At 38.7% G+C, this 24,033-nt stretch overlaps 1 protein-coding gene across 2 annotated transcripts in view; it reads right to left on the bottom strand.

Annotated features, from left to right (window-relative positions):
• Positions 1–24,033, bottom strand: part of LOC123821656 (24-hydroxycholesterol 7-alpha-hydroxylase) — an 81,497-nt gene that overhangs the window by 40,986 nt on the left and 16,478 nt on the right. For both annotated transcript variants that reach the window (XM_045843270.1, XM_045843272.1), the window contains 2 exons: positions 21,785–21,889; positions 17,094–17,184 (listed from right to left, as the gene is read on the bottom strand). In XM_045843270.1, the coding sequence (XP_045699226.1) occupies positions 17,094–17,184; positions 21,785–21,889 (196 nt within the window). The remainder of the gene's footprint in view (positions 1–17,093; positions 17,185–21,784; positions 21,890–24,033) is intronic.

Consider the following 24,033-nt stretch of genomic DNA (forward strand, 5'->3'; position numbering starts at 1 on the left):
TAGACCCAATATGAAAGAGGAAGTGATAACAATGGATTGAGAAAGATACCAAGGGCTGCAATATTGCTGAGAACAGGCTAAGACTAGTGGAAGAGAAGGAGTTAAGACTTGACAGACTGACCCTCCCTACCCCTTCTTCCATTCATACATGAACCTATAAAAATATACCAAATTTTATTTTATCATGTCAAGAAAAGCTTAATGCTACTATACCAAGTCAACCATGTAAGATTCCCTTCTAAAAAAAATATCTAGTTATTTTAAGAAATACTTCTCTCATATATTAAAAGAGGTTATTGATATGTCCTCTAGAACAAGGGACATAAAGGAAAGAATAAACAAATGGGACTTCATCAAAATAAAAAGCTTCTGCTTGGCTAAAGAAAACATCAGCAAAATGAAAAGGGAACTAACCTTATGGGAAAACATATTTGCAAATGATATCTTGGGCAAGGGTTTGATCTCCAAAATAGATAAAGAACTCATACAACTCAACACCAGGAAGACAAACAACCCAATTAAAAAATGGGCAAAGAACCTGAATGGACCCTTCACCATAGAGGATATTCAGAGGGTTCATAGACATCTGAAAAGATGCTCAGCATCACTAGCCATCAGAGGGATGCAAATTAAAACCACAATGAAATATCACTTTACAGCAGTCAGAATGGCCATCATAACCAAATCAACAAACAACAAGTGCTGGCGAGGTTGTGGAGAAAAGGGAACCCTAGTACACTATTGGTGGGAATGCAGACTGGTGCAGCCACTGCAAAAAACAGTATGGATTTTCCTCAGAAAACTAAAAATGGAACTGCCTTTTGACCTGGGAATTCCACTACTGGGATTATACCCTAAGAATCCTGAAACACCAACCCAAAAGAACCTATGCACCCCAATGTTCATAGGAGCACAATTTACAGCAGCCAAGTGCTGGAAGCAACCTAAGTGCCCATTAGTAAATGAGTGGATCAAAAAACTGTGGTACATTTATACAATGGAATACTACACAGCAGAAAGAAAGAAGGAACTCCTACTCTTTGCAACAGCATGGATGGAACTGGAGAGCATTATGCTAAGTGAAATAAGCCAGATGATGAAAGACAAATACCCTATGACTTCACCCATATGTGGAACCTAATCCACAAAACAAACAAGCAAGCAAAATATAACATGAGACATGGAAATAAAGAATAAACTGAGAGTAACCAAAGTGGAGGTGGAAGGGGATAATGGGGAAAAAGGGTACAGGTCATCAAGGAACAACTATAAAGGACCCATATACAAAGCCAAAGGAGGGTAGGATCGAGGGTGGGAGGTGGGGATGTCTGGGGTGGGGGGTAGTTGTGGGGAGAAAATGGAGACAGCTGTACTTGAACAACAACAAAAAAAAGAGAGAGGAAAAAAATAGAAGTCCATAAAAAAAAGAGGTTATCAGTTTCTCTATTATGGGAATACAAAATTAACCCTGCTTTATAATCATAACATTTTTAAGGATATAGTCCAGGATATGGTAAATAAAAGAGTGAGACATTGACTAAACAAGACAATAATGGGTAGATAATAAAATGTAAAATAAATTTTGATCTAGAAATACCCCTTATTTGTAAACTCTGCATAATGATTCTATTGGGTTGACGAAAAAGTCCATTAAACTTTTTCCATACAATGGCTCTAATAGTGCTTAGTTGTCTTTAATTTCATTCAAAATAATTTTGTTAGATTGTATTGTGACAGCTTTCATATCAGCATGCATTTAAACAAACATCATAATTGGTGAATTTTCGTGCAGCCACTTTAATATTGAAAATGGAAAGCCCTGGCTGGCGTAGCTCAGTGGATGGAGCGCGGGCTGGGAACCAAAGTGTCCCAGGTTCGATTCCCAGCCAGGGTACATGCCTGGGTTGCAGGCCATAACCCCCAGCAACCGCACATTGATATTTCTCTCTCTCTCTCTCTCTCTCTCCCTCCCTTCCCTCTCTAAAAATAAATAAATAAAATCTTTAAAAAAAAAAAAAGAAAATGGAAGAAAATATGCAATATTTTCAGCATATTATGCTTTATTATTTTAAGAAAGGTAAAAACACAACTGAAATGCAGAAAAAGATTTGTGCAGTGTATGGAGAAGGTACTGTGACTGATCGAACATTTCAAAAGTAGCTTGAGAAGTTTCTTGGTACTATTGACATTTTGGCCAAATAATTCTTTGCTGTGGGGCTGTCTTGTGCATTGCAAGATGTTTAGCAGGACCCCTGGCCTCTACCCACTAGAAGCCAATAGTGGGAGAGAGCTGACATACTCAAACTACCCAAATCAATAAAGTCAGTGAAAATGAAAGATGTGTCTTTTATTTTATGGAAAAAGCATAATGGACTTTTTGGCCAACCCAATAAATTTGGATTGTGTTCTTTATTGACCCAATTTAAAGACCTTTACCTCAATATTCTCTAAAGAGGAAAAAAGATTATCCAAATGCCTGAATAACTCTCCAACAGAACACTCAGAAAAAAAGAACTAAGTGAAAAATGCAGGCGATAAATGAAGCAGATTAACTGTGCTGCACTGGGGTGAGACAGTGGAAAAATTTAATAAAACGAGAAGTGCCAGAATAGGACCTTCTCCAGGCCTATAAATTTGAAGAGGGATATCAAATAATCTACAGCTACCAGAGGTATCTCTTTCCACCTGTTGAAGCTATGCAATAATAAAGGAGAGAGAGTTATGGTGTCCCAAGATACATTTCAGGTATTAGGGGCAGGAAATGGTGGAGGAAATGTAGCCTCCTGGGAAATCTCTTGTGGGCCAGATATCACCATGCAAGTTTTCCCTTGGTCTTTGTGGCTGGCTGGGTTGGTGGACTGGAAAGTAATGAGTTCCCATTTCAAAGTGACACCATCTTAGTCTCTCCGGCCAAGCGGAAAAGACAACAAAACTACATACTTGGAGTGAAAAAAAGTTTCAGATGAAATCTCCTGTGTTTACAAATACTTTCTTAAGTAGTCTACATATGTTCTTCAAGTTTGATGAATGAGAGAAGTAGTTTGTGAGAAGCTCTGAGATAATTTACCATTTTCTGGGTCCATTCCAGGATTTTAAACACTGGGCTAACAAAGAGAAATGAGACTATGTAAGAAATTTCCTGTACAGTGTTGTAACCTCCAAAATATCCATATTAGGTTCATGTTGTTGGGCTACCAGAAAAATATTTTTTTTAATAAAATAACTTCCCCCTGTTCATAACTCTACTGGAGTGCCCTGGGCTATGCTACTTGATCTCTTTCCTCAATACTTTGTCAGCGTGCTCCACAAAGGGCCAAGAATCCATCAGAGACACACTCTGGCAATCAGCCATCGAGCCCTGGCAGGCTGCAGAGGTGTAATGAGAGTGAGCTTCTTCAGTTAGCAGGAGGGACCCAAGTCTTTGTGACGCCATAACAGAGGCCTCCAAAAATGTTATTATCAGTTGGCAAGGTGGTACTAGGACACATCCAAGTAGATAAAAAGGTGCATACTTTGGATAATATGGATAAGATACAACTATAGACCAAGTTTCAAGATAAATACAAGTGTTTAAATGCAATGAAGTAAAACTAACAGACTAATTAATAATGCAAATTGATATGGAATTTGCCTAGGACATTAGTGTAAGATTTGAGCTTCATTTATCATTCTGCTGGTTTTTATACTTATTATAATTGTGAGCAGACACAGGCTCTTTTCTCACTAGTGAGTGGTGTGGGCAGCCATCTGAGTCAATGTCACCAGGTTATAACATCTGGCCTCTTGACAGTATTAGTATGTCCCCAGCCAGGGCTGCTGCTAAATCAGAACATAGTGGTATCAAAAAGTATTATTGGTTCATTCTGAGTAAATTTTCTCTTTTATCCAAAGTCACACAATTAGTAATAGGACTACAACTCATGAATCAAATTTCTGAGTCTTATACAATGAAAATTTTGTAATGTACCCTTAATGATGTACCCTTAATCATGACTTTATATAATATATGAATTAATTATGTGCAGAAAAATTAATTAATTATTCTCCTTAAACACATGCACAACACCAACCCCTGTACCTCTCGTTGAGTGGCCCCAGGCCAGCACTAGCAGCAGCCATGTGCAAGTCACTTTACAGCTTATGCCAAGGAGTCCCAGACAGAACCCAGGTGGAGGCTGACCTTGGCCTGCACCACCCAGGAGACCCCAGAGCCTGCCCCACACCCAGGGGGCAGTTACAGACCATGTTAGAATACCACCCAACCACTTCTACAAACCATGGAGGGAGGTGGTTGCTAGCCAGGGGTCACTGCCAGGCTTACCAGCTGTCTGGCCTGGCCAAATCCGTCCCATTGACCTGCTGACGACAATCAAGACTCACCTACAAGAGGAGGGAGTACTCAGCCCACATGAAGGTGCACCTCAAGTGCATAGCTTGGGTGATGGGGAGTCTGTGCCACTGGACCCTACAGGATACCTACTACATTAGGCCACCCTACAAGACATAGAATCAATGCAGCTCTACCTAACACATAGAAACAAACCCAGGAAGACTGCCAAAATGAGGAGACAAAGAAATATGGCCCAAATGAAAGAACAGAATAAAACTCCAGCAAAAAAAAAACTAAACAAAATGGAGATAAGCAATCTATCAGATGCAGAGTTAAAAAATGCTGCTTATAAGGAAGCTCAAGGAATTCAGTGGGTACATCAATAGTATAACAAATGCCCAGGCAGAAATGAAGGATATACTAATTGAAATAGAGAACAATTTACAGGGAATCAACAGTGGAGTGGATGAGGCCAAGAATCAAATCAATGATTTGGAACATAAGGAAGAAAAAGACATCCAATCAGTACAGCAAGAAAAAAGAATCCAAAAAACCAAGGATAGTGTAAGGAATCTCTGGGACAACTTCAAATGTTCCAACATTTACATCATAGGGGTACCAAAAGGAGAAGAGAAAAAGCAAGAAATTGGAAACCTATTTGAAAAAATAACAAAAGAAAACTTCCCTAAATTGGTGAAGGAAATAGACATATAAGTCCAGGAAGCACAGAGAGTCCCAAACAAGATGGATGTAAAAAGGGCCACCCCACAACACATCATAATTAAAATGCCGAAGGTTAAAGATAAAGAGAGAATCTTAAAGGCAGCAAGAGAAAAGCAGGTAATTATCTCCTTAAAGGTGTTCCTATAAGACTGACAGCTGATTTCTCACAAGAAACTTTGCAGGCTTGAAGGGATTGGCAAGAAATATTCAAAGTCATGAAAAGCAGGGACCTATAGTGAAGATTGCTCTACCCAGCAAAGTTATCATTTAGAATGGAAGGGTAGATAAAGTGCTTTCTAGACAAGGTAAAACTAAAGGAGTTCATCATCACCAAACCATTATTATATGAAATGTTAAAGGGACTTAAATTTAAGAAGATCAAAACTATGAACATTAAAATGGTAATTAATATGTAACTATCAACAAACTAAGCACAAGCAGAATGGAAACAGAATCATAGATATGGAGAACATTGGGATGGTGGCAGTTGAAAGGGAGGTCTGGGGAAATGGGAGGAAAGGTGAAGGGATTAAGAAGTACAAATTAGTAGTTATAGAATAGGCAGGGGGATATTAACAAGTATAGGAAATGGAGTTGCCAAAGAACTTACATGCATGACCCATGGACATGAACAAAGGAGGGGGGATCGCGGGAGGGCGTGGTGGTTGCTTGGTGGAGGGGGCAAAGCAGGATAATTGGGACAACTATAACAACATAATAATAAAAAACATGTGCTCAACAAAACTTAATGGCAAAAAGAAGTGTGCTGTGTATGCTACCCTATAGTACAAAGAATAGGAGGACTGGGCTAAATGCAACTGGTTAAAACATTCAAGTGCATTTCCATTTGTTTTTTATTTGTTTTTAAGATAGAATGACCTTCTGTTGGTGGCCTCTCACTCACAGTGAGAATCCTGAATTAGAAAAGATCACTGCTTTAATACACTACCCACACAGGACCAAATGTCAGAGCCTGGGGGTATGTTAGGTCAACTGCCCATAAATATGACTATTTATCCTGTGTTGATTAATATTTTATGATATAGTAATCCTTTAGCAGTTATTTTGAGAGAGCAAGGGGCAATGAAGCTAAAAATGCAATAATTATCTAAATATGTTTTCCTGTATTTTAACAAGAATAAAAAGAAAAGTAAACCATAATGGTAGGTTAATGGAATACTACTTAAACAAATTAAAACATAAATGCTTAAGAAATAAAACTGAATGCCATAAAATGTAGTTTAGTGTTAACATAAAAATTTGAATAACAATTTTCTTCAGCTTTGTGGATATAGCAATGTTCACTATATTGAGAATAGATAAAATCCTGTGGAAAGAGAAAGAGATTTAGGGGAAAAAAACTAATCTTTCTTTGGCAAAACATATAAAACAAAGTTTGGTTGAACTATCAGTGAATAGATTGTGAAATAAACAGAATAAAGGCAATGAACATTTGTCTTTGGACATAACACAAAAGGCATTTCAGTTAATTACTGCACTGTCTCTATATTTTTAAAGATTTTATTTATTTATTTTTAGACAGAGGGGAAGGGAGGAAGAAAGAAAGGGAGAGAAACATCAATGTGCGGTTGTCTCTCACGTGCCCTCTACTAGGGACCCAGCCCGCAACCCAGGCATGTGCACTGACTGGGAACTGAACCAGCATCCCTTTGGTTTGCAGGCTGGCACTCAATCCACTAAGCCACACCAGCCAGGGCTGCACTGTTAAAATTGTCCATAGTTGTGAACAATTCTGCAAATGTGAATTTGTCTCACAATTATGCAAATGTGAAGTTTCATGAGAAAAGTGAGGTGATTCAGCTATACTTACTCTATTTTCATGGAATTTGCAAGGGTCACCTCACCTAAGAATAAAGAAGGGATGTACGTATACACACACACAGATATATAGATACAAAGGTGTACAGTTACATTTATAAAAACTTTATGTAGTAATACAATGAATATACTTTTTATACTCACATATAGTATAAAAATATATATTGTATTATCTACACACCTTGATATTTGTCAGTGTTGGCTATGCAGTATATGACCCTGTGTTTCAATGGAAGCCTGGCTACCATCACAGAACAGGAAAATGACAGAATTTTTCTTTCCTGGCCTCCCTTGAAGCTAGGATATTGCCATGAAAATAAGACTTTGCCAGTAAGATATACCAACCCAGCATTAGTGATGCAAAGAAATGAAGGCTGAATATGCCCTCACAGCAACTTCAGTTTTTACAGGATGAAGTTTCTGGGGACCCAGGGTCATTCAGCACCTGGCACCAGTGGCCACAAGTGCTTGGCTGTAGTGGCAGCGTTGTGCTTTCCACACCAGGTCTGCAGCCTGAATTAGTGCACTATTTCAGGGCATGCACCCTCCATGCATGGCTGTTCAGCCATCCTACAAGTTCTGCAAACCACCAACAAATGTTTACTACACTGGGTTTTTAATTAAATCAGCTTTAGTAAGGTTCTGCTGCTACTTCTAGAAAGGCTTGCATATAAATTACAGGAGTAACCAGAGTGAACAATGTGGAAAAACAGAAGTGACAAAACCCAGCCACTGGGAAAGTAAATGGAGCCATGAAGGGGGTGGGACATGATCACCAAGGATGGTCAGAGGGGGTGGGAGAGCCAGAGAAGACACATCTACCCTTATTTCTGCTGTGATCAATGTGCAGTGGACATTTTACACTGGAGACATCTGCAGGGTGCAGAGGTCAGGTACAATATAAGTCTGAAAGCCATGAACTGGCTGGCTCTTATGGTGGACACTATGAAGGACACTAGGGGATGTGCTTGTTCAGAGAAGGAGAAAGTCTCTTCTACAGATAGACACCACCACATCATCCCTTTGTATATTCTCTCCAAATATGTTAACTCGGGTTATTTAGAAGTAGGCTCACATTCTTTGGAAAACAATGCTGCAGAAATGCCCTTATGGTGATGATCTCAGAAAATTCTGTGAGGGCACAGTGAGGCTGAAGCAGGAGACAGCATAGGAAGAACTCTGAGACTGCAATACTGCCACTGGCCAGCATTTAGCACCCTGGTTGCCAGGAAACACCCTTTACCAATTAGGTGGAATAAATAGTAAACTGAGGCAGAGAGGAGGAAGGAGACAAGTCTCACATGCTAACTCAGCAGTCCTGAGCCTAGTCTGATAATCTTGCCAGGTGTTCCAATATCACAAGAAACACTATATTAGCAAGAAAGAAAGAAAGTCCTTGAAATTCTAACATTTCCACTATCTGGGAAAGAAAGCCTTGAAACTGTGCTTTCTTCCCAAGACCTGAATGTGGGAGAGGGTCCCCGGTGCCCAAAGAAAGAGCCCATAAAACAACTTTGGTTAATTGCCTACCTCTGGTCACTATCTGTTTTACGAGGGAGTCTCTGATGCTTACAGAAAGTGCCCATAAATAACTTTGGAAAGTGCTCCAATTTAAATTAACTGTATGTATTTGTTTTACAGCAAGATGACCAAATGGGACCTGGAGCAACATAAGAATTTGGGCTAGCAAACCCCCAGGAAAGCTGGCGCCACATTTATCTGTTAATCAATATATAACTTTTTCCCTCCCATCCCCTCAACTATATAAGTCCTGAGAACAAAGGGCTTGCTCTCTCTCGGTTGGGGGCTCAGGGTACTCTTGGCTCTTGGGCCATAGGGCCTCTGGCCACCCAGCCTCAGGCTACCCAGGGACTTGCCACTGGGTAGCCTGAGAGCCTGGTCTCCAGTCTCTCTTGCTTTTCTCATCCTGCTCTGCCCTGAAACTTTGCCTTTCAACCCCTACTCTACCCAGTCCTGTTCTCTTCCATGGAAGTGAGCCACTAATAAACTCATTACATACTACTAGATTTGCTGATATGTAATTCTTTACATGCATCAGCAAGAAGAACCAGGTCTCTCCCGTCAACAAGGCCACACCTACATACGTGATCCCAACCTGCTCTTCCCTAGGTATCTGCTGGTCTCACTCCTAATCATCTTCCAGTCCTTGCTCAAATCTCACCTTGCCGATAAGGCCAGATCTAACTACTTAATGCTACCACCTGCCCCTATTCCTGGCACTCTTGATCCTCCCTACTCTGCTGGGGTTTTTTACACAGCATTTATACCATTTAATACTTTTGAAGTTTCCTTATGTATCATGTTTATTGTTAATTATGTGTCTCCCTTTACAAGAGTGTAAACACCACAAGGGAAGTAATCTTTGGCTTTTTTTTTTTTTTTTTGTATATCCCAAACTCCTGAAACAGCTCCTGACACATAATAGACAATCAATAAATGTTTGCTGAATGAATGAGTGAAGGTGGCTGGGGTGAAATATAAAAGGAAAAGGGTGCCAGAGAGATTGTTGAGAGGACAATTGCCTTCAAGGCTACACAAAGGCTTTAGATTTTATTCTGAGTGAGATGCAAAGCCACTGGATGCCGCTCAGCACTGAGATCTGACAGAAGAAGGGAGAAGAACTAGTAGGGGAAGAGAGGCTGAAGCCACCAAGGGACTCAGGATGAAGAGGACACAGGGTCAGAGGTCATTAGAGAGGCAGGGGTCCAATTCCCAGGTGGCCTTGGTCAGAAGAACACACCAGTGTGCAGTAAGTGAAGGTGATTCTACATGTGACCATAAATCGGATCTCTTCTATGGTGTTTAGTATCATCACCATTATTGTGTTTGGGTAAGTTTTGTTGTCCTGACAGTCACACCATATTATTTTAGAAAACAGTTGGGTTATAAAGATGGTAATCATACTTTGTAAACCAAAAATGAGGTATATATTTTAGAAAATATTTTTTCTAATCTATCAGCTTACTTACAAATGCAAAGTCTTACAAAAGTATCAACATTAACTCACATTTAGTGTCACCAATGTCACACATAACAAAGAAAATAAAGGGTGTTTTTAGAGAGTAGTCAACTGTTAGTACCTTAGTTAGGTGGTGACTCTGCAGCCAAAGGGGGGTCAGAACCCCAAGGCCGGGGCATCAGGCCCAGGCAGGAGAACAGAACCCTGTGGAGATTTTCTGAGTACACATGGATAGCTAGGGTTTACAGAGCTTAATATGTAAGCAACTAGAAATGGAATTAAACTAGAAATTGGATCTAAGCATCTTCAGACATTCCAAGCAAAATTTCACAAGATTTGTTGATTTGTATTATCAACTCTAGAGCCAGACAAACTCTGGTTCAAATCATGGCTCTACCATTTATTAGCTGTGTAGTCTTGAGTAAGTTACCTAATTGGTACTTCATTTTCCTCATGTTTAAAATGAGGATAAAGAATATCATTTAGAAGGGATGATTCAAAGATTGAGTCAGGAAGAAAAGCACTTAGTATAGGGCCTGGTACTCAGCAAAGGCTGTATGAATATTAGCTATTCTCATTGCTACTGTTTCTATCCCTTAGGATAATATTAGATATAAGTAGCCTCATGCTATATTTCTGCTGTACTCCAGCCTTTTTTCAAGATAGCCAATTTATATACAAGTGATTTTCTTATTGCTGTAAATATTTTAAAAAGTATTATTTCAAAAAACAATGATGAATATTTGGAAGGAGAAAATCTGAAGTAGTAACAGTTACTCATTTCATGATATGGGAAGGCTACAAATTTTCATATAACTGATATGGTTATATCAGTTTGGGCATAGTTAATATTTATAAAACAGGCACTGTGCTATCTATGATATATTTGCTATATCTCCTAATAATTCCATGACGTAGGCATTCTTATTTTGCCATTATCTCAAAGAGAAAATAGGCTTCAAGAATTTGGTAACTTACACTGGTTGGTGTGGCTCAGTGGATTGAATGCCAGCCTGCAAACCAAAGGGTCACTGGTTCAATTCCCAGTCAGGGCACATACCTAGGTTGCAGGCTGGGTCCCCAGTAGGGGGCACACAAGAGACAACCATACATTGATGTTTCTTCCCGTCTTTCTCTCTCCCTTCCCCTCTCTCTAAAAATAAATAAATAAAGTCTTTTTTAAAAAAAGATTGTAGATTGACACCATCCCCATTTAAAAAAATTATTTTTTAAAAAAAAGAATGTGGTAACTTAAACAAGGATATACCATTAGTAGGTGGCTCAGACTGAATTTAAACCCAGGAAATCTGACCTCAGTTCTTGCACTCTTTTTTGAGGCTATGACAGGCTATTGAAGTAATATGTTGTAATTTACAAATTTGCCCTGGCTGGTGTGGCTCAGTGGATTGAGTGCCGACCTGCAAACCAAAGGGTCGCTGGTTCAATTCCCAGTCAGGGTACATGCCTGGGTTGTGGGCCAAGTCCCCACTAGGGGGTGTGTAAGAGGCAACCACACATTGATGTTTTCTTCCCTCTCTCTTTCCCATCCCCTCTCTCTAAAAGTAAATAAATAAAATCTTGTAAAAAAGTTGTAATTTACAAATTAAAAGTTAAAACTAAATGACTAATTACCAGGAATAGTATTCCAAAACTCTGTAAAGAGCAAATAATTCTTTATCGCACTCTCTATATAATAATGTAGACTGTACCTAAGATCAAGGAATAAATAAAATGTTAGGCAAAAAAGTGCTTTATAGAATTCAAAGCCCTAGGGCAGTGTTAGTGTTCATTACCATTCACAGGGATTCTTGGGCTTGAAACTACTCAGCATCTCAAATTAGTGATCAGATATTATCTGAGATCAGGGTTCTGCTAACTCAAATATTAATTGCAGAAAATTATCAAACTCTTCTTTACATAAAACACTTACTTCCTATACACTGTTTCATGGGATGGGTGACACAGCTGCAAATGAAAGCTAGACCAAGACACTCATCTCTTAAGATATTAGTCTTATATTTGCTCATTAAATTCATTCAGAAAATTTTTGTTGAGTAATTTTGGGGGGGTCTAAGCTATGGAGACCAAGACAGACAGTGTTCCTGTTGTTGGAGAGATTATGTTCTGGTGAAGGAGGCAGAGGATAAATAAATAAATATACTAATAAATAAATATCATCTGTGAAATAAGAAATGAGATGAGTGAGAGAATCATAAAGGGCAGAGTTGGCGAAAGGGTAGGGTAACTCTAAAAGTCCCATCCGAGAAAACGGCATCCAAGTTGACCGAATGATGAACAAGAACAAGGAAAAGTTCCAGGCACTGAAAAACTACAGAATTCACCAGCAGGTACACATCTCCAAAGAAACAACGTAAACATTCCATTTTCTCTCCTAACAACCTCTGGATACTTCCCTGCCTGCTTTCAGTGTAACAAAAAGAACTTCATGAGCTTCCTTGAGAGCATCATGCACCCCACCTCACCACCTCCTAGCCCTGGAATTTCACACAGTGCCTTGACATACAGGGCACTCGAAAGATATTTGAGGGCCAAGGAAGTGAACAGATGAATGAAGGGTTAATTCACATGAATCTGGGATGTTTTCTAAAAGAATTTTAAAATTTATGGTTCAGGGTGATGTCAGCGAAAATGACAGAGTAAGGACTCCAAGAACTCCCTCTTTAAAACCAATGAGAAATCTGGAAAAAATGGTCAGACTCAACCTTTTCAGAACTCTGGAAATTAACCAGAGGCTTCCAGCAATCCAGGGAGTGTTTATCCAAGAAATATGGCTGGTTCTTGGTAAAAACAGCTAGCTTAATGACATTTTAATTTGCCCTGTGCCATCCCCCTCTCACAGCTCCCCAGTAACCCTGGAGACCCACAGCCCGCAGTCATACTGCAATCAGTAGCCCAACAGCCACCAGAGGGGGTACAATAGTTGGAACTCCTCCAAAGCCTCATTCCTAGAAAATTCTCATTATTTGAGCTGCCTGACAGTTCCCTGGAAAATCCCACTTGCAAGATTGTCTTGATCTGACCTGATTTGGATCTCTCAGTGGGGTAGTCTTTTCTCGGGTGCAATGGTTGAAAACTTGAAAGATTAACTGTTTAATTTGGCAGCTACCTGAGGCAATAGATAACAGCTAGGACAAACAACAAGTAAAACAAAGTCATTAAAAAGCTAGAAAATGAGATGCCCTATGGGCTTTGAAGAGGCCTATTGCATTCCTAGAAACATTGAAGACTAAGGGCAGTACTGAATAAATGCCCAGGGCTTTACTCGTACTCAGAAAAAATCAGATGAGGTCCTCACCAAAGGCCGGCTTTGAGGTTATGTGCAAGCAGGAAGTGAAAGCTAAAGCAGAGCTGTCACTGCCTGGTGGAGCGTTGAAGGCATGCCACAGCATGCACACAGAACCCGTTGGCAAGGACTGGGAGACTTGTTGGTTCCCAGAGTAAAGTAATCTCTGTCCAACCATTCCATGAAACTAACAAAGCAGAGACATAAGTGGCCACATATGATAAAAAATACAAATGTTACAGAATTCATTTTAAAAAGTCACTGAAGAACAACAGTAAGCAGCAAAAACAACAAATCCTGAGAATCTAATTTCCAGAGTTGCCACATTGTAATATTAAAACTATGTAGTTTCAGCAAAAAATTACAAGGCATAAAATAGTATGAAATAAGACATGAAACAAGAAAGTATAGACCATGCACTGAGGGGAAAAAAGCAGCCAATAGAAACTATCCCTGAAGAAACCCAAATGTTGGGCTTCCTAAAAAAAGACTTCAGATATTTTAAATATATTCAAAGACCTAAAGAAATCACATCAAAGAATTAAGTAGAGAGTATCAATATGGAGATAGAAATTATAAATAATAAGGATTAGAACAGAAATAAATTAAATAGAAACTAGAATATCAATAGAAAAACTAAAATCAAACAAACTCAACAAAACCAAAAGTAAGTTCTGTGTAAACAATATTAGCAACTCTCTAGCTACACTGACCAAGGAAAAAAGAAAAGAAAAAGAAAGGGCACAAATTACCAAAATGAAAATGGAGATGTTCTCCTTGTGATCTAACAAATAAAAATGGATTATGGGGAATGCAATGAATGATTGTATGCTGACAAGTTAAATAACCTACATTCAATAGGCAAATTCCTAAAAAGGTACAAAACTGACACAACAAGAAATAGATGATCTGAATAGTCCTGTAATAAATGGAAAATCAAATTTAAAAAACAACAACAAAAAAGAAAACCTCTCAAAAAGAAAATTTCTAGACAAAATTACTTCACCGGTGATTCTACCATATGGTTAATGAAAAATTAACACCAATCCTTCAAAACTCTGCCAAAAAATAGAAGAGTAGGGAACATTTCTGAAATCATTCTGTAAAGCTGGAATTATCCTAATACCAAAACCAGACCAAGATATCACAAGAAAACTATAGACTAATAACCCTTATTTTTTTAAAGATTTTATTTATTTGTTTTTAGACACAGCAAAAGAAAGGGAGAAAGAGGAGAGGAACATCAACATGAGAGAGAAACATCAGTCTGTTGCCTCTTGTATGTGCCCCAACTGGGCACCAAAACTGCAACCCAGGCATGTGTTCTAACTGGGAATCGAACTGGTGACCTTTGCAGTAAGATGCCCAACCAACTGAGCCACCAGCCCAGAGCTAGACTAATATCCCTTATTAATGTCAATGTACAATTCCTCAACAAAATGCTAGCAAACTGAATCCAAAAATATGCATATATAAAAATTATGCTTTATGGATTATTCACCGTGACTAAGTAGGATTTATCACAGGAATATGTGGATGGTTCAACATATGAAAATTAATTTCTTAAACATCACAATATAAAACATTATGTTAAGTGAAAGAAACCAGACAGAAAAGACCAAGTATTCAATAGTAGTCTTTACCCTTAAATTTGTTTCATAAGTAAGTTGGGCAAAGTGTCTGTGATGGGCTCTAGGAGTGAGTTTTGAAGCCAGAGAGATGCAGAATTGGAAATTTACAGAGATTCTCCAAGAAGGAATCATAATCTTGTAAAGGAGCATAAAGCCTTGGCTGGTGTAGCTCAGTGGATTGAGCAGGGGCCTACAAACCAAAGGGTTGCCGGTTCAATTTCCAGCCAGGGCACATGCCTGGGTTGTAGGCCAAGTTGCCAGTAGGGGGCACGTGAGAGGCAACCACACATTAATACTTCTCTCCCTCTCTTTCTCCCTCCCTTCTCCTCTCTCTAAAAATAAATAAACAGAATCTTTAAAAAACAAAAAAGAAAAGGACATGAAAATGGGAAAATTGCCATACTGACTCAGATTTTTGTTCCATGCACTCTAATGCTCTTCTTTGACAGGATCCTTGTGCAGATGGACACATGGATATCTTCGTCATATCACCCTTCAAAGATCTGTGGTGTCCTCTCACAACATCTAAATTCCTGAGCTACTCCCTGCAATGACCTGAATTGCTTCTGTAGAATCATGGCAAGAAATGGTTGACATACTTTTTATAAACTTTTTTCAATTCTACAAGTCTTATATACTGAAAGCACTGATATAAACATAGTTATTACACTGGTACTACAATTTGAAGGAGCAATTTTCTGCCAAAAGAGAACAATAGGTTTTAAAAATAAACCAGAACAAAGAGGAAGAGAAAACATTTTCTCTTTCTCCATTAAAACTGTGTTCAAAAGCTCAAGATTCAAACATTGTAGAAATTTAGATTAAAGTAATACTTGTGGTCTGACAGTTAGATAGATTTCCCACATTATTTCCACAGCTCCCATCTGTACCTTATTATTTTCTAAAGAGCAAGAATTTGTGAAGCTCTCCATCAGAAGGCTCTAGAAAAGGAATGGTAAGGGAGACTTTGTGACAATCAAGGATGCACTCACTCTTGTCATTTGTAGACACGCAGGCACATGCATTCCCATTAGCTTTGAAGATGTGAGCTCCACAAAGGCAGTCTTCTCCCAGATGCACCACAGTGCCCCACATCGAATTTGTTAGCATCGTCGGTACTCAGTGGTTCTAATGCTCACCATTTCTATGAGGTGAGACCGGGCATCCGCTCATCTACACTCAAGGCTCAGAACAGTATGGCTCAGATATTCATGTTGGTCTAGCCAATTCGCTTTTTGGTTTAACTAAGAAGCACTTGAAAATAAACAAAAAAAATTCAAATAAAATGTTTTCAGCAATCATGAAGTGGGGAAGGGTAAGTGTTCACTGTCGTCATACTTTTTGCCCTACTATTATATTGTTTTCTTCACTCCCCCAAAATAAAAATACATAATTTGACATATTAATTAAAGTTTTCAAAAAATCTACTCCCAAAACAGGTCAAATTATGCTGAATAGGCAAGTAGTTTATCCCTCTTTGTTCAAGGTTATCTCTGCTTTTTAAAACAAATGACAAGGAAGGAGCTTAAAATCTGAACCAGAAAGGGAAAGGCAACAATCCTTATCTGTGGTTTTATCCCCCAAAATCTCTAACAATGGTAACTTTGAAAATAATTCCTTTGGTGGTAAAATGTTCCCTACTCCATTAGTACTGTTACATAGTATACACAATATGGGCCATATTACTTTTTTAAAAAAGATTTTATTTATTTATTTTTAGAGAGGGAAGGGAGGGGGAAAGAGAGAGAGAGAGAAACATCAATGTGCGGTTGTTGGGAGTCATGGCCTGCAACCCAGGCATGCACCCTGACTGGGAATCGAACCTGTGACACTTTGGTTCGCAGCCCGCACTCAATCCACTGAGTTACGCCAGCCAGGGCTGGGACCATATTGCTTTTATGAAATGTGGAAAATCCTGAATTCCAAAACTATGGACTTGTAGCTCAGTTGAAGTAAGGGGCTAAGAGCTCAGCAGAAAAAGCCTTGCACATTAAATATTTATGTTTATGTAGGGAAGTTAGGCAAGTCACCATCTCCCCAGCATTTGTCATCATTTGGAAAACAAAGGAGTTAGGCAAGATGACCTCTAAAACCCTTGACAGCAATTAAATTCTAGGACTTTGCCTGATCCATGTATATCCTAAAACAACAAATTACCGGTATGTTCAATTTTGGACTATATTGAATTTCTACAGAATTATGGACATTTGAATTTGCCTAAGACATGTAACGAGCACACATTATTAGATGTCTCTTCAACTATGTAATTTAATTCAGTTTTAGTACCTGGTATGCCAAACACAGATGATATGCCTTCCATAATGGTCTTGTGGATATTGGGTTGAGAGAGGACAAATCCAAGTGTCCAAAATACAATCTTAAAAAAAAAAACACATATCAACAAATACAACTTTATTTGAAAGTAAGCAAAAGCATACTTAGTAATAGGCTCAAACATTTAAAAGAAATGAGAATATTTAAATTAAACTTAAAAGCATGTTAGTAAAGAGCATCTTTGAAAACAGGTAGATGTTATGAACAAGAGATGTTATTTATCTCTAAAAGGTCCAATTTATGATTTTATTCTCACTATGGTTTCACTATATTATTTATATAGATTAATCTATATTCACTAAAAATGCAAAAAGTAGGATTTTTTTACTAATACACAATATAAAATATCACATAGGCATACAGTAAATATTTAGAAATAAGAAATTATGCCACTCATGAATGTTAATCCAAATCCAAAACAAAAGTATTTTTCAAGATTTAATTTCCTTGAAATGCAAACAAATTTTCAAATCATATATTCTATAAATGAAACATGGAAATTTTAAATAAGTCGTAGAAACTACAGCTAAAATCTCATGAACCAAATTCTGAGAGTACTCAAAACAAAAACAGGGTCTTTCCACGCCCTGTTGAACATGAGAAGGTGCTCCGAGGTCCACAAGGTGTTACTGAATGCAGTGCACTTGCACGTTCCCTCTCTACACCAAAGTAAAGTACCTCTGATCTCTCCTCACTGTAGTATTATTAAATAAAATGCATTTCAAAAATTAGCTTTCCCTTAACTCAGGTAAGTGTTTTTACTTCTCTTTTTAGATTTCACAATAAAGGAAACCTATATAAAATCATTAAAAGAAGCTTGAACTTTGTTTTCTTTTTTTTTTTTTTTTTTTTTTGGTGAGAGAACATGTATTATGAAAGAAATTTCATCTGGGAAAACTAGCCCTAAAATGACTCAGACAATACTTCCTTGTCTTCTTGTCCCTTCTGCGAAGTAACTTTTGGTACCAATACTCCCCTCTGTGGTCAAAACAGGAAAAGCAATTGTGTGAAGGCATTGCTTTAGGGCAGCCAAGTTCAGTGCTGCTTTAGTGTCTACCTTTCTGTGACATGAACAGACAGTGAGGGAATAATTGTGGTAAACCCAAGCCACTACAATCAGAGACCCGCTTTCTGCAGCATTTTCCATATTAAGAAAAAATTGCCCTAGATATCATCTAGTATATTTTTACAGTAGAAGTAAGATGCTCAGGGGGCTCCCCATTCAGGCCCTTTCTACTATTTTTTATAGATAGAAGTACTGAATTGCTGTGATTAATCATTAATGACTCCGCATGCAATTCACCTCATTTAAAGAGTCGGCAATCATGTTGGGGGGGAAAATCTTAGTGACCGTACATAGATATTCAGTTACACAAAAGAGGGGTCTAAAGTTTTATGTGCTTCATTAGTTTTAGAGATTCACTAAATTTGGATAATACTTATTTTTATAACAAACACAAGGAATCTGACTAAACTATAGCTATATAATGGTGCTAGTTATCATTTTAATGCTTTTAAAGAACAGATTTTGCTTCTAAAATCTTTATTTTCTACTTTAGAAAACTACACTTTTTAAAAAGAAAAGAGAGTAAAAGAGAGTAAAAAGTAGGATGTTTATAAGCAACACTGAATCAACAAACAAGAAGAAGTGACCTTGAAGTCTTTGTTCACCCATATGTAGGAAAGGACTTAAAAAGTGCTCCAAAAAGTACCAATTAACATTGGCCCAATTGGTCAAGTCCATGGTGAAGGCTGGCAAAAAGGGGAAGGGCCACATGTCTCAGTGAACTTCGGAAGAAGCTGCTACCATGCCCTTCCATTGTTTGGGAGAGGCAAGAACCAAGGTAGAGAGGAGACAGAAAAGCTGTGCCTTGCTGTATGTCGTAGACGGTGCATTGAGTGTGTTCTTCAGCATTATTTATTCATTCATTGACAGAGAAAAGATTTAACAAACATTGATGGAGTCTCTATAATGTATTAGAGAGTCTTTGACTGATCATGGCAAACACAAGTCTGTATAAGACATAATTCCTGCCCGAAGAACTTCCGCATCCAGTTGGGGGTAAGAGATGAAAAAAGAGCCAAGTAGAGAGGAACTGGGTGGCACAGACGACAAATGCCGTGGGAGCTGAGGGTGGGAGGGTGTGGGTCAGGGCCTGAGGGCCACCAGTGACAGTGTTTAGAAAGAGCTTCAGGGAAGCAGATAAAAAAGGGAAAATGTGCCCTGGCTGGCGTAGCGCAGTGGATTCAGCACGGGCTGCAAACCAAAGCGTCGCAGGTTCGATTCCCAGTCAGGGCACATGCCTGGGTTGCAGGCCACGGCCCCGAGCAACTGCACATTGATGTTTCTCTCTCTCTCTCTCTATCTCCTTCCCTTCCCTCTCTAAAAATAAATAAATAGAATCTTTTAAAAAAAGGGAAAATGTCAATTTTGAGATTAGATGAAAAAATGTTCTTAAAAAGTTCATTTGGCAGTCAGAAATTTCTGGGAACTTGGAAGTGGTGTTAACATAGAAACAATTTCATAAATCATGGTTACTCTCTGGGCCCAGTCCACCCGAGGTGGTAACAGAGCCTCCCAGCAGCCTGCACCAAGCCTCTCTGAAGCTTGAACTCTGAGTCCCATGGGCCTTGAGGCAGAGCACAGAGGAAAAAAGCTACGAGTGTGATGTGGGTACCAAGAAATGTCAGCCCCACCACCTACACTTCTGGCAGGATTTTCAGCAGCATCCTGGGCAGTGATGGATGGTCGCAGAAACCGGGACAGCAGTGATTGCTCCTACCCTGGAGTGGTCACGTTTTGGAAACCAGGGAAGTTCATTACGAGTGGTCCATGGGAAACAATGACTGACTGAAACCATGGCTTTACTTTTATAAGAGAAGAAAGCTAACCTTTACTGAGCACCTATTTTGTGCCATGGACTGTTAGCCACTTTCTATTTGTTCCCAGTATAATCCTCCCCACCATCCTTTGAGGTAGATATCATTAACCCTATGTTATAGATGAGGACTCTGAGACTCAGAGAAGTTAAACAATTGGCCCACTGTCACCCAGCACTGGGATTTGGCTTTGGACCTGACGTAAAGCCTCTACAGGGTCCTGGCCCACCCACCAGCTGCCTCTTGGAAGTGCCAATGAGTCAGCGGGATGGAACTTTGACTAATCAGACACTTCCTTTCTGAAATTAATGATTTAAATCCTTTCAAACCAGTGCCAGGAACAAATTCCAAAGAACTGACTTCCCCTGTGTCAGATCAATGGGGCTTTGTGTCCCTTTCTTCTGGGGGGCCTTTTTAATGGGATCTTGAAAATTAATCCTGTGACAGGAGTGGCTGTTCTGTTGCTGCTTTGGGAGTTGTTTTGATGTTTGCTTTTTAATTTTGCTATTTTTTAAATTTTGCTATCGCTTAATTAGTTTCCAAGAAAATTATGTAAAGAAAGATTGGAGATTAATATTAGTGGGACATAAAAAGGGGGAAAGGATTAAACTATTTTATATATTTTAGTAGTTGATATACATTTGGGCAGAAAGGCTGGAATTTCTATTTCTGCTCTTTACCCAATAAGTCTGAAATCAGGTTAAAGGAAACTAGAATATTAGTATTTAGAAAGCCTTTAACAACCCTGACCTGCATAAGAGAAAAGAGATATAAAATAATACTAACACATCTTATTTCTCTTTGTTAGAAGAAAATGAAAAAAATGCTCAAGTTTATCATTAGAGATAACTTGAATGTTCCTGTTAAGTAGAAAACAAATAGATGAAAAAGTCCACCCTTTAATTTCTTAGATACTGTAAGTGTATCTCAGGTTAATGTGAAATCCTCCTGACATAGGAAGCTGGTGCGCATCAAACATGAAGTGGCAGACAAATCTCAAGGCTTTAATCTAGTTCATGACAGCTTTTTAAAAAAGTTACAAAGTTTCCAGTCTCTTTAGAAGTATCATGAGTTCCAGTGTCACCAGCTGCATTCGTGTGGAAGCCTTACAGGATGGAGATGCCAGGTCACGCAAACAGAATGGGGCACAGAAGGGGAAGCGACAGGGGAAGATGAAGGGCTCATGTGCACCAGGTATCAGACGGGCTTATCTCAAATCCTCACAACAACCTTGCAGAGAAATGAGAGTCACTGTGAATAAGTGCCCACGTTCAAGGACCTTACTAGGAGTTTCCTTATCCCCTTTTCGCCGATAAGGAAATGGAGGCTCAGAGTTTTAATTACCTTCGTGAGATTCTACAGCTGTGACAGGGACATTGGGATTCAAGCCCAATTCTCTCTGAAACTACTCAATTACTTACTCTCTCCCCAATAAAAGGTAGGGGTCCAGCCTTACTCATCTCTGCAGCACTGACACTAGGCACACTTCCTGGCAGAGAAAGTGCTCCATGTGTTGTCACAACTGACTCCAGCATGCAAACTGCTCCCTTCGCCTGTGACATTTCAGACACAGGATCCCTGCAGATCTCTGCTTTGCCTCCTCTGTGATCTTATCTGATTGCATTGGATATTATTTTCTTTTTCTATCTCACAAACAACTCCATTGCAGTCTTTTTCTTCCTTGTAAGTAAAAAAAAGAAAAGGGCGGGGAGATTGAAAGTGCATAGACAGAAATGAAACCCTTACCTCACTAATATACTTACAGGGACAGCATTGGACAAAGAAGCCCAAAGTAGTAGAAGCCCGTATTTTGGACTTTGCTCATTTGTTTCTGTCTCTATGACATCCAGCAAAGCCTGCATTAGTGTCTGTTTAAAAGAAATAAATATTGTCAAACCACAGCTATGTGACAGAGATTGATGTTCCCCAACAAAAGACCACACATTTTTCTTTAATCCAATAGGTATTATTTCTGCCACTTCCAGGTTTGCAGTTCGAGGCATGCTAAGGGATTCACATACTTACTCCTCCTACATTAATTAGGAGTAGGGATTCCAGAGCTGAACTCCCTCACCATAATTGCTTCAAAATCTGCCTTAGTTTTTTTTTAGGCTTTGTGTTTAGGTTCACAGTAAGATTGAGAGGAAGGTACAGAGTTTCCCCATCACCCTTACCCCACACAAGGCACAGCCTTCCCCATCATCAGCATCACTCAGCAGTGTACTACGTTCTTCACCAAGGAGGCCTTATGTCACACTTGGTGGTGTACACTCTATGGGTTTGGACAGAGCTGTAATGACATATATCTGTCATTACAACCATTCACATACTGAAAGGTACCTTGGTTACTTCCAAGTTTCGACAATTATGAACAAAGTTGCTATGTGCACTGCTTTTGCTACATCCCCAAATTTGGTAGGTTGTGTTTTCATTTTCATTTCTTCAAAAATACTTTTAATTTTTCCTAAAATTTCTTCTTTGACCCATGAGTAATTTAGGAGTATATTGTTTAATCTCCACATGTTTGGGTATTTTTCTTTCTGTTACTGATTTCCAGTTTAGTTACACTGTGTTCTGAAAGTATTATACGACCTCTATTTTTTCAAATGTATTAAGGTGTGTTTTATAGCCAAGAATGAATAGGCAGAGCACAGAGGATTTTTAGGGCAGTGAAAATACTCTATATGAATTGCTTAGAAGGAAATTTATACCATTGATGGATATAATAGAAAAGAAGAAAGTTCTAAAGTCATTTAGAGAAATAAACCCAAAGTAGGCAGAAGAAAGAAAAAATCAAGCAGAAATCAATGAAACTGAAAACAGGAAATCAATAGAGAAAGTCAATGAAATCAAAAGCTGTTCTTTAAAAAGATCAACAAATCAACAAGCCTCCAGCCAGGCTCAGAGAGAGAGAGAAAAAAAAAAGAGAAACAATACAAATTACTAATGTCAGAAATGAAAGAGGGGACATCATTATAGAGCCCATGAAAATTAAAAGATAATAAAGGAGTACTTTCAACAACTCCTTGCCCACAAATGTGGTAATCTAGATGAAATGGACTGCTTCCTTGAAAGACACAATCTGCCAAAACTCTGACGAGAAGAAACAGATGATCTAATTAGGCCCATAGCTATTAAAGAAATTGAATCCATAATTAATAACTTTCCAAAACTGAAAGCACCAAGCCCAAATGGGTTCACTGGTAAATTCTATGAAACATTTAAAAATGAAATTATACCAATTCTCTACAATCTCCTTCAGAGGATAGAAACGAAGGGAGTACTTCCTAACTCATTCTATGAGGCTGGCATTACCTTAATACCAAAACCAGACAAAGACATTATAAGAAAAATACAGACCCAAATCTCTCATAAACACAGATGCAAAAATCAACAAAATATCGGGTATCTGCAGGGAGAGTGGTTTGCCCTATATCCTCCCTCTCCTATGCACCCAAGAAGAGTTGTTGATTATTTAGTCTGTTCAGATTTTTACTCATTGTTAGGATGAAATGGCAATTTCCAATATTTTTGCACGTAGAACTAGAACTTGGCTTAGTTTTTTAAGAACTGGGTAACCTTGAACAAGTGACTTTAACTTCCTTGTGTCCCAGTTTCCTCATCTATAAAATAGGATTGTTGTGAGAATTAAATGAGTTACCATTTTGACAAATGTTATTTTAAAAATTAAAAAAACCTCTATTCTTAGGAAAAGGAACACAGATCTCTGAAGCATTCAGGAGAAAACCCTGCCCCCATCCACCATGCAGATTCTTGGGCTGCACACCGTGGGAGAGAAAGCAGCCCAGCCAGTGCCTCATAAACACTGTAATTCTCTAAAACCATGCAGAAACCTGACTTTTAACTTGAATGGTGCCAGGTCAGATTATGGCCCCATCAAAGTTTACCTGCTATAGTTACTCTAGGGCCATCACACAAATACCATAAAGGTATTTTCTTCATTGAAAAGTTTCCCCAGATTTGCCTATGCCTGATCCCTATCATGAGGAAG

Source organism: Phyllostomus hastatus, unplaced genomic scaffold (assembly GCF_019186645.2).
Source record: "Phyllostomus hastatus isolate PE091 unplaced genomic scaffold, TTU_PhHast_1.1 phas_contig_40, whole genome shotgun sequence".
Classification (NCBI taxonomy): Eukaryota; Metazoa; Chordata; class Mammalia; order Chiroptera; family Phyllostomidae; genus Phyllostomus; species Phyllostomus hastatus.